The sequence below is a fragment of the Bos mutus genome, chromosome 3 (assembly GCF_027580195.1).
Source record: "Bos mutus isolate GX-2022 chromosome 3, NWIPB_WYAK_1.1, whole genome shotgun sequence".
NCBI lineage: Eukaryota > Metazoa > Chordata > Mammalia > Artiodactyla > Bovidae > Bos > Bos mutus.
Window position 1 is genome coordinate 4411329 of NC_091619.1, and position 10565 is coordinate 4421893.

The 10565-nt window shown below is 51.6% G+C and overlaps 2 protein-coding genes across 10 annotated transcripts; both read right to left on the reverse strand.

The window, feature by feature from the left end:
* Window positions 1-1643: 1643 nt before the first annotated feature.
* TSTD1 (thiosulfate sulfurtransferase like domain containing 1) lies at window positions 1644-3212 on the reverse strand. Of its 3 annotated transcripts, none has more exons than XM_014482742.2 (4): window positions 2977-3212; window positions 2627-2749; window positions 1933-2092; window positions 1644-1838 (listed from the first exon to the last, which is right to left on the reverse strand). In XM_014482742.2, exons 1-4 carry the CDS (start codon window positions 3050-3052, stop codon window positions 1787-1789), a joined length of 411 nt encoding a protein of 136 aa, XP_014338228.1. In that variant the 5' UTR covers window positions 3053-3212; the 3' UTR covers window positions 1644-1786. The 3 variants fall into 3 exon arrangements, with proteins under 3 accessions (XP_014338228.1, XP_014338227.1, XP_014338229.2); XM_014482741.2 differs by having other exon boundaries at window positions 1922-2092; XM_014482743.2 differs by lacking the exon at window positions 2627-2749.
* A 133-nt stretch (window positions 3213-3345) lies between these two features.
* Window positions 3346-9102, reverse strand: USF1 (upstream transcription factor 1). Of its 7 annotated transcripts, none has more exons than XM_070366210.1 (11): window positions 8969-9102; window positions 7021-7113; window positions 6591-6640; window positions 6322-6437; window positions 5881-5982; window positions 5634-5646; window positions 5119-5206; window positions 4916-4974; window positions 4677-4771; window positions 4297-4425; window positions 3346-4101 (listed from the first exon to the last, which is right to left on the reverse strand). In XM_070366210.1, the coding sequence occupies exons 2-11, from the start codon at window positions 7026-7028 to the stop codon at window positions 4012-4014; spliced, it is 750 nt and encodes a 249-aa protein (XP_070222311.1). In that variant the 5' UTR covers window positions 7029-7113; window positions 8969-9102; the 3' UTR covers window positions 3346-4011. The 7 variants fall into 7 exon arrangements, with proteins under 7 accessions (XP_070222311.1, XP_005909252.1, XP_070222292.1 ...); XM_005909190.2 differs by having other exon boundaries at window positions 5451-5646; XM_070366191.1 differs by having other exon boundaries at window positions 5451-5646; window positions 8934-9001.
* Window positions 9103-10565: the final 1463 nt, after the last annotated feature.

Consider the following 10565-nt stretch of genomic DNA (forward strand, 5'->3'; position numbering starts at 1 on the left):
CACATGCCAAAGAGCAACTGAGCCCACATGATACAACTACTGAAACTCGAGCACTCTAGAGCCGGTGCTCTGCAACAAGAGAAGCCACCACCAAGAAAAGCCCAAACACCGCAAAAAAGAGTAGCCCCTGCTCACTGCAACTAAAGAAAGCCCCTGGAAAGCAATGAAGACCCAGCACAGCCAAAAATAAATAAACAAAATTTTTTTAAAAGAGGGAAATTAAAGCCCAGGAAAAATTTCCCAACCAGTCTGAGAACCAAAGGAATTTTGGCATTTGAGGAAAGAGTAACTGACATCTATTATTTGCCAGACCCTAGACTAGACTCTTTCACACACTTCAAGTTTATCTCCAAACCCAACAATATCCAGCTAAACTCAGTATTGTGACTATCCAGGGAGAGAATGAAATAGGTTTGTGAAAGGAGGTGGAGAGCTCAGATGAATGGAAGGTTTTATACAGTGTGCAGTGTAGACTGTGAGGTGAAAGATGTATAAGGGCTGGGTACAGTCCCAAAAGCAGGAGGAGAAGAGGAAAAGGTGAGGGGAAGGCAAGGAAAACAGGAAATGCCTCCAAGGAATTTCTTCAGAAACTTGAAAAATCAGAAAACTGGGCCCATCTCTGACTCAACCGTCTCTTCCACAAATTAAGAAGTAAAAATTTTTTATAATCAGACTTAACACATCAGAACTGAGGGACTTCCCTGGTGATTCAGTGGCTATGACTCCTGGCTCCCAATGCAGGGGGTTTGGGTTTGATCCTTGGTTAGGGAACTAGATCCCACATGTACCAATTAAGAGTTTGCATGCTTCAATTAAAGATCCTGCGTGCCTCAATAAAGATTCAGTACAGCCAAATAAATTTAAAAAAAAAAACAACTCTGACATTGAAATATTTAATAGGTCTGGAAGGATATGCATTAAACCATGAACCATGACAAGGAAATTACCTACTGTAAAGTGTCCCATTTTGTGCTGTTTCTGTTTTTCTTTTAAACCAATTAAATTTTGTTAAATCTACTGTGGGATCAAGGAACTGTGCTGGTAAAAACTCAGACCTCTTTCTGGTGGCAAAGGAGGAACTCCTCAGACCTGTGATCTGTGCTTGGGATTAGGGGTGGCATCCATTCCTTCACCCAACTGCCCGGGAGAACCATTTCATTTCCTCAACCCAGTGACAAAGTCTGAGGGAAGTGAGGTTGGGGCTGGGGACCTGAAGACCTAGAGCAAGGGTACACAAACCTTCTATAAAGGACTAGATACTTCAAAGAATTCTGTTGCCACTGTTCTCCCATTTTGGCACAGAAGTAGTCACAGACAATCGTAAACAAATGGTCATGGTAGCAAGACCAAGTACGGCCATAGTTTACTGACCTCTGGTCTAGTTCTGGCTCCTGACCGCATATTAGAATTACTTGAGGGCCTTGTAAAACCAGGTCCCACCAAATCTGAGATGAGGCTCAAGTTTTGTTTTGTTTTTAAGCTACCAGGTGATTCTGGATTATAGTCTTTCAGCAAACTTCTGGGTGTTTTGGTTTTGGTTGGGGGGCAGATGAATGCTGGAAGGAGGACCTAGGCTGAACTGAAGTCTAGGTTATGATTAGAACTGTTTTCAGTTCACCTGACAAATTAAGTGTGTCCAATACTTTGATTAAATGCTCTTTATTTGCTGCTTTTCATGCACAGCGCTGTAAGAAGTTGCTCAACCCAACAAGTCAGCTCCTTCATCACTCTTAGTTAAGGCGGCCACTGGCAGCAGGGAGGGAGCATTCAGTATGCCACATTCTACCTAACCTTCTTTCTGGAGCCATTCTCTATAGGCCCCTTCATAGTTCCGAGCCCTGTGAAGAAAAATAGGGGTGAGGGAAGGACAGAGCCCAGGAGGCAGTCCCCAGTCACCACCAACCCCCCCCGCCCCAGTTACCAAGCCCATACTCTTTGTATCCGAGTCTCTGGGCCAACTGCGTGGCCTGCAAGCCCCGCTTGCCCATCTGACAGAAGAAAATGAGATTCTCTTCCAGCTTTGGCTTCTCAGCGGAGTACAAAGCCTTGAAAGCAGCTGGCTCCATCTGCAGGGCGCTTTCCAACTCTGACACTGGGAGGAGGAGTCAAGAGGACACAATGGAAAGCCGGCAGTTGGGCAATCTCAGGTTCAGTGGTTGGGTCTGGAAGGACCGGTCCTGTGGTCGAACACATCTTCAAGGGGCCCCAAAACAACACATGGTGAGAACTCCTCCCCCCGCCCCCACCCACTTCGAGGACAGGATACGTCCTACCTGCACAGGTCAGCCAAACCACCTCTGAATGGAAGCCACTTCCCTAGTTTGTGAGGAGACGCGGGCAAACTCAGGCATCCAGCTTTGGGGAGCTCAAGCGTGTGAATCTGGCCTGCCCCTTCCTCATTGCCTGTTACCCCCTCAAACTGGAAGGGCCAGTTCCGCTGCCAGGATCCGCCTCCCATCAACCCTTCTTAAGGGAAGTTTGGGGGGCGGGAGCCACAGGAATACCGGACCCCTGTAACTAGTGCCTTCTCACATCATCCTAAATGAGGTCCTATTGGATAAGACCCTCCTAAACTGTCTGCAATCCACCACCAGGGCTTCCCCCCGCCCCCGCCTCAATCCCGTACCCGGGATGTTGAGAGCCCCAGGGATGGTTCCAGCCGCCGCCTCCTCCCGGGATCTCACGTCAAAGAGCCGGGCCCCGCCGGAGGCCAGGAGCGAACGGAGTTCAGGGAGCGAGACCGTAGGCTCTGAGGAAGGGGCACGCGAGCCTTGAGGGAAGCAGGACTGCCGCCCGCTCGCCTGCCGCCGGGCCCCCCTCACCTGGCAGCGCCCCAACCTGGCGGGGGATGCGTGAGGACCCCTCCGCCACTCCCCTTCGCGCCTCCCTCCGCGTACACCTCCACCGGGGGCGTTCCGAGAGCTCCTAAGGCCACAAGTTGGCCTAGACCGGATCCCAGGTCTCCCCTACAGGTACCTCCAGCCATGGTGCGCACCGCAAATGTGAGTTTCAGGAACTCGGCCCCAGCCCGCCCCCTGGGAATGGGCAGCATCTCCCCCGCCCTTCCGAAGCTGCAGCTGAGCTGAGCCCGACCGGAACCGGAAGCAAAGGCACCGCCTCCAGCACAACCCCCGCGGCACCTGTTCCCGGTACTCCTAACACACTCGCTATAGAAATCCTCGCGATTGCGGGCGTGCACTGGCCTGGCCCAATAGGACTCATTGTCGTAACTATAGGAGCTCCGATACCCCACCCAACCTTGACCCAACCCTTACTGGTCAAAGCAGTGTGTTCCCTCCCTCCCAGCGTGGAGCCCACAAAGGGAGGAAGACCCAGAGACAGTCATGGCTCTGAACAGTTTATCTTAAAAAAAAAAAGAAAAGGAAAAAAAAAACAAAACCGTCCCCACAATGGGGTAAGGCCCCCCAGTGGGCCCTGCCTCCTGTTCTCCCTGGTGCCAGAGATCTGCATAGGCCTCAACTGCTTGCTGGCCAATCTCCTCTTCCTGGGGCAGCAGCCACTGCTAAGCCTCCGATCCCCACTTCCTGCTAAAGCCTGTTCCCCAGAGTCCTGAGGAGCACATCTGAGCTCCAGGGAAAGGAAGAACCAGTGGAAGCGCCAGTCCTGGGGCAAGCCAGAACACTGCTTGTCAGCAGACCCTCTGCTGGCACTTTAAGCAAGCACAGGGCAAGCCCCCCAATTTAGTGTGTCCAGTGTCCAGCATGGAGACAGCACATGCATTGTGCAAGAGGAGCACAAGGGCCCAGGGGCTGCATGGGAGGGTTGGTTGGGCGAGACTGTCGGTGCACACCCACGTGTGTGTTTCACACCACTGCAGGCTGCTAGATCACAGGGCCTTAATTCAAAGATACGCCTTCTGAACTCCCCCCAGTCCCATGCCAAATGTGGGCAGTGAAGGAAAGGGGCATGGGGTTATTAGCCTGTGGCTCCTGGGCTATCTGAAGTTCTCGGAAAGGGGCTGTAGAGCTTAGAGCCCCTGAGTCCCCAGAGTTAGTTGCTGTCACTCTTGATGACAACCTCTACTCCATGGTGCCGCAGCTGAGCTCGTAGCAGCAGATTCTTGTTCTTAAGATCTTCTACCTGGACATAGGAAAGAGCAGTAAGGGAAATAGGTAGAAAAGTCTCTGAACTTACGCAGACACCCACCAGTGACGAGGTAAAGATAAAGCTCTCTCTATGGAAAACAAAATAGGGAGTCCCGAGATCGGTTGGTGGCTAGGGAGTCGAGGACAGCTGTACTGAGGGGGGGCGGCGGGGGGTGGGGAAGGGTCTGACCTGCTGTCGAAGCACATCATTGTCCAGCTGTAGTTGGTCAAGCCCCTGCAGTTCTTCAGACAACCGGTGGTTACTCTGCCGAAGTTCCTGGATATAATCACAGGCTTTGGATAGAATTCCACCTTTACTCTGTTAAGAAAAAGCCAACACAATAAGGACTAGGATATAAAAATACCTGGCTTGCTTTCCAAAAGCATGTTCACCCTCTGGACCTTGTTTTCCCTTAAAGGGTGGTGGAATAAATTCTCCCAGGGATTCAGGAACCTCAGAGACAGACAGGAAAGAGCTACCGCCATGTGTGCCCACTGTCTACCATTTCTGGAAGCAACACCAGGAGACAGAATTCAGGCATCCTGCCACTACCAGGGTCTTTCCATGACCTGGCCGGACTTGGTGCTCTCCATGGAGCAGTCTGGGATGATCTTGGACAGCTGTACGATCCAGTTGTTAATCTTGTCTCGGCGGCGGCGCTCCACTGTGGGGCAAGTAGAGGACAAGGTGACTCGGAGAGAAATTACCAAAGGCCCCAGGGTAAAATCACCTAACCTCTCCCTTCAACATCAAAGAGGTCCCCAATCCCAGCAGGCAGCGCCAAGCTTCACATGCAGATCGTGCCTACCTTCATTATGCTGAGCCCTGCGTTTCTCATCCCGAGTTGTCCGGGGAGCTTCTGACTTCCTAACAATAGAGCACAGGGTGCCCAGAGTGAGAGGCAAGATCAAAAACTGAGATTGGAGTTTGGGGTGAGGAACCAACCGCACCAAATCTTTGGAAAGGATCAAAACTATTCCTGGTAACTGAAAAGAAACAAGTGTCACTCACGGGGAATAAGGGTGGGTCCTGGGGGCAATAGAGCGCTGGCTTCCTCCCTGCAACACTTCTTGTGGTGACATCATCACAAAGAACTGACCTGTGAAGATGCAGGGGAGGTTCCGTCAGGACACGGGACTAGGACCCTCACCAAGCTCTAAGGACAAGGGCTCCTCCTCTAAAACAAGACACACTGCCTCCTGCTGGAAGGGCAGCCCCAGACTCACTGCCTGCCCAGGTCTTAGTGATCATTAAGGGATCAAGAGTAAAGGCCCACTGCCCACCAGCCATGTCCCACAGCCTATCCTAGCCCCTCCAGCCAGCATCCTCACATAATATCTCACCAGTGCCAGGAGGGGTCGCCTGCCCCAGTAGTGCCTCTGAGCCCTGGGTAGTAACAACAGCTGCTGTACTCCCCGATGTGGTACCCCCTGCCCCATCTCCCACTGCAGTGCTGGGGAAGTAAGTATAGTGCGTCTCAGCAGCTGTCCCCTCTGTGTCAACCGCATCATCACTCGTGAACGCACCCTGGATCACGGCCTGGGAAGGGGAGCAAGAGGACAGAGACAAGTGACAGTCAGACACTTCCCATGAACTACTCTGCAGCTCTATCTCTTGTGAGGAGACAGGGAGAAACATCCAGAGAAGAGTCTAGTGCTATGGGTCAAGGCAGCCCCAGATGTCTCACCATCCCAGCTACGCCCATCCTATTAGCTCCCTTCTTCATCTTACTACTCAGAGCTCAAGTCCCCTCTGCAGCCCATACCCCTGTACCTGGGTCATGGATTGAGTGGCAGGGTAGCCACTGATGGCACCAGTCCCCTCAGTCTGGCCATCCAGCTGCCCTTCAGACACCTGGATCACCCTGTACATCACCTAGATTCAGGGAGGAAGAAGGAGGGGAAGAGAGAGTAAGTGCTGGGGACTCCAGAGCCCCTCATAAAGCTTCTCTTGGATAGGACCCCCCAAAAAGAATCCTTCAGAGACGTATATTTAGCCATTCCCCATCCTTTCCCCATACAGTGGTTTCAGCATGGCCCCCACCCCATACCAATCTCTACTGTAAACCTCATATTCCACCCCCCAACCCCCACCCTCCAATTAGTCCACATCTTCACCTCATCCTCCAAACCAAGTCTCCCCATGACAGGTTCAGTCACCTCCCTCAATCCCAACCCCAGGTAACACCTGCAGCCACCTGGCCCCCTCCCTTACCTGGCCCCCATTTTCAGTTCGGAAGACGTACTTGACGTTGGGGTCAGGGAAAGTGGCAGCTGACTGGATGCTAGCTATAGCCACACTGGTGGGGTCCTCCCCAGTTGCCACTGCACCTGAATTAAAAGCAGAAAGTCTGTGAGTTACTGCTTTTCTCCCTCTGTTGCGCTTGCGTGTCGTTTGAAAGGAGAAGGTGATAGGCCCGGGGGTTGTGGGGCGAGACCAGGATGGGCTGGTGGCCTCAGCTCAGTTCTGTTTCTCCCACTAACCTTCCTGAATCTGCACTGTCCCCTCTTCGGTTTCTGCTGTTTTCTGCTGCCTGTTCGTGAAGGGATAAGAGGAAGAATAAGGGAAAAAGTGAATGAAAAAGTGAATGTTACTGGCCCAGTAACATATGGCTCCCAAACTCATTGGCATTCCCAACAGATGCTAGAGGAGTTTAGAATAACCAGAGCTGGTACTTACTTAGCACTGAGCCAGCATTTAACAGGCAATATCTTATTTAGTACTAAGAACAGCACTTATGAGTAGGTAGCACTACTTGCGTTTTATAAACAGAAAACCAGATCACATAGCTAGGTGATATAGCTGGGACCTAAACGGAGGTCTGCCTGACCTCCAGAGCCAGTGCTCCTAGCCATTCTGCATTCTCCCAGGCCTCCCATCTCCCATTCCAGGCCCTACCTCTTCTTCACTCACCCCTTCATCTCTCTGTGAGGGGGCACATCCGAGGAAGTGGTCCTTCTTTGGAAATCTTCGTATCTCCTGCCTCACAGGCCTGAGTGCTAAGTCCTGGTAGAAATCAGGGAGTCTAGTGAGTCTAGGAAACTGAAAGCTCTCTTATTTCTAGAACCTAGGCTCCATGAAGACACATCCAGGAACATAACCAATCTTCTGCAGGGGACAACCAGCTTTCTCCATTCGGATGCTGAAGGCTGCCTACAATGACTGAAAAAGCAATTCTACAAATAATGTTCCTCACCTCTCCAATTCACACTCCATCTTCTGGTGGAGAGGGGATAATTATACGAAAGACTGAAAAACAACATATTTCTGGATGGATGATTATTAAAGCTATTATGATCTGCCATGATATAGGGATTAGGAAGGGCCATGTTTAGACCACAGCTATCAAAAAATACAGGACCATAGACCCTGATGCTTATTCCAGTTTCTCAGGCACACATACTGAACACCAAGAAATTTCTGTCCTCAGATCTAGGAAAAGAAAACCTCCAGAACCATAAATGCCAGACTTGGCCCTTGGGCCCCATTCTACTGATCCGGCTGTTGTTTGGGGAAGTCCAAATATATGTCATTCATTAAAAAGACCTTAAAGCCCTAGTATATCGTCTTCAAGCCCCTCCTATTTTATTCACCAAGCCTTCCTGTGGAACAACATAGTTGCTAAAATGTTGCCATGACAACTCCAAATCAACTGAACCCAGCAAGAACGGAGAAAACTCCAGGGTTCGGAAAGAGGAGACAATGGGGGAGGAACGCATCAACAAGGTGCCTGCCTTAAGGCCCTAACGGGGGTGGGGGGTTTTTGAGGGGGACGGGCTAGGGGTGGGGGGAGACGGCTGGAGGGCGGCGGGAGGTGGGCAGGAAAAACAAAGGAAGGCGCCTCCAGAAGGAAACAGCTATACTGTGTAAAGCAATAAAATAATCTCGACAGGAAAGGGGTAAGGTTCTTGTAAATTCTCTACCCATAAGGTCCCCCAAACCTTTATCTTCAGCGGATGAGTCATGGAAAGCTTGTATCCAAAGCGTTAACCCCAAAAAAAGGAACTGAAAGTGAAACCGTCCAGAGGAAGTAGCGCAGCAAGAAGATCCCAGTCCCTAAGGGGGAAGTAGGACCAGCGTTTCAAGACCACCTACCGCTCCATCCTCAAACCTGCGGAGGAAATGCCCCTCTGAAGCTTGCAGCACTGACAGCAGAAGGAAGCAATCAGAGGGCAGGGTACAAGAGGCGTCTCTATGGCCCACAGCTGTCAGCCAGGAGCAGCCTCTGAGGACAATCAGCAACGGGGTCAGGCTACTTATTCGAATCTTAGTTGGACATCCGGAAGCATTTCCTGAGCTTTAGGGGTACGCGACACGGAAAGTGGGCTAGGATGTTGTGGCGTGCACGCTCAGGGAAGGAGGGCCCTGAAAGAGCTTAGCTAAGTCTGGACACAAAGGGAAAAATCAAGTCCGCAAAGAAGTCAAGCACCTAGACCTCGCCTGAGAATGCGGCGTCTCCCTGCGGGCCCACCAACCAGCAGGCGCTCAGCAGCTGAGCTACGGCCAGGCGCGAGCCCAGGGGCCCGCGCGGTGACCCGGCTAGCCCGGCCGGGCTCACCCCCAGCCCGCGCTGCTCCTCAGAGGTAGGGAAGGACGCCGGGGGCTCAGCTAGCCCTGCGGTCTCCGGCCCAGCGGCCCGCGGCTGGCAGCGCAGGAGGGCGGGGACGTGCGCGCCCGGGGGCGGGGAGTGAGTCCGGCCCACAAAGGGGGTAGGAGATAAAGAACCGGGCACGGCCCCCTCCCTCAAAACAAAGACTTCCGCCCCAGGAGTTCCTGAACCTAAAAAACGGAAACAAAATCAAAGCTGCTATGCGGTGCCGGCTCACCCAGTCTCCAGACTCCCGCTATGTCCTGCACTCACCGGCCAAAGCCGCCGCAGCCGCCGATCTCCCCCGACCGTGTTCTCCCTCTCCGGACTCGGGTATCTCCAGGGACAGCTGATCATGCGCACTCCCGGCCCGCCGCCATGTTGGTGAGGGGCGGAAGTGTCTGTCTTGACCCACCCAGCCATCTCTGCCTCCGAGCCGCCCGACTTCCGTTCCCTCCATGTTGCTGCGGGTTTGGATGCGGGCTTGTATAGTGTGGTTCTGCTACTAGGAAGAAACAACCCTTTGGGGTCCTGGGAGAAGGACACTGAAGTCCAAGTGGCTTTAGGCAAGAACGGGAGACAGACGATTAACTTGGTGCTACCATTTTTCTGCTGGCCAGGGCCTTTTTAGTTCCAGAAGTGAGCTTAAATCAAGAGGCACATCAGATGGAGGCAGAGGTGCCGTCTTTAAAAAGAGCTATTGGGCGGGGGCGCATCTTGAATCAGGCCACCTATTTGAAGTTTCCTATTGGCTATTAGGACATATCTGGGCATATATAAATCTGGATATGCTCATGTGTATTAGTGTTAGCCGGGCTTCCCTGGTGGCTCAGTGGTAATGAATCCTACCAGTGCAGGAGACGAAAGTTCCATCCCATGGTTGAGATCGCCTGGAGAAGGAAATGGCAACCCACTCCAGTGTTCTTGCTTGGGAAATCCCATGGACAGAGGAGCCTGGCCGGTTACATTCCGTGGGGTCGCAAAGAGTTGACAGGACTTAGTGACTAAACAGCAACATTAGCCTTCGTAGTCACTCGAAGACCCCGAAGGTGTCTAGTTTTTGTGAGTCTCAGTTTCTGTGAAAGGTATCTTAATTCCCATTCTTTTCAGTCAGGACCTACCCTTAATGGATTTGAAGTAGTGTGGTGTAAGGGAATGAGTTCAGACCCTGAGCCAGACAATTTTGGGTCTCAGACCTACCTCTGCCACTTGTTAGTTCTGAGACCTTTGGCAAACATTTTGACCTAATTAACTTTTGTTTCCTCGCCTGCAAAATGAGATACTAGAGACTTCCCTGGTGGTCCAGTGGCTAAGACTTTGTGCCCCTAATGCAGGGGAAGCCAGGTTCCATCCTTGGTCAGGGAACTAGATCCCACATGCCACAAGGATGCGTTCGCAGGCAGCAACAACAACAACAAAAGCCCACATGCTGCAACTAAGATGGAAAATCCCACATGCTTCAATTAAGACCCAGTCCAGCCAAATAAAACTTTTTTATTTTAATGGAGATACCAGTACCAACCTTATAGAATTATTAGGTGGACTAAAAATTAAGAGCATAGATTCTATGCATGTAGGATACCTAGCATTACTGGCGTATAAAGAGCATTATGTAAAAAAAAGTTTCCCTTCCTCATTTCCTGACCACCATGAAACCAGCTCTCGTTTCTAGCTGTAGGTCTCCACCACGACAATTGAGGAAGAACACCCAGACAGAAGAATGCAACGTTTGACCAAACATGAAAATATAACTATGCGTGCCAAGTCACCTCAGTCGTGTCTGACTTTATGACCCTGTGGACTGTAGCCTGCCAGGCTCCTTAGTCTGTTAGATTCGCCAGGCAGAAATACTGGAGTGGTTTGCCATTTC

What these genes read in the sequence shown, in the direction of transcription:
- TSTD1 (XM_014482741.2), bottom strand. Translation starts at nt 3,052, where the DNA reads ATGCTGCCCATTCCCAGGGGGCGGGCTGGGGCCGAGTTCCTGAAACTC. An exon ending in GGTGCGCACCATGGCTGGAG is followed by an intron (nt 2,750 to 2,976) that starts GTACCTGTAGGG and finishes CCCCTTCCTCAG; the next exon opens with AGCCTACGGTCTCGCTCCCT. An exon ending in ATACAAAGAGTATGGGCTTG is followed by an intron (nt 1,839 to 1,921) that starts GTAACTGGGGCG and finishes TTTTCTTCACAG; the next exon opens with GGCTCGGAACTATGAAGGGG.
- USF1 (XM_005909190.2), bottom strand. An exon ending in CAGGGCTCAGCATAATGAAG is followed by an intron (nt 4,772 to 4,915) that starts GTAGGCACGATC and finishes CTTGCCCCACAG; the next exon opens with TGGAGCGCCGCCGCCGAGAC. An exon ending in ATGATGTGCTTCGACAGCAG is followed by an intron (nt 4,102 to 4,296) that starts GTCAGACCCTTC and finishes TCCTATGTCCAG; the next exon opens with GTAGAAGATCTTAAGAACAA.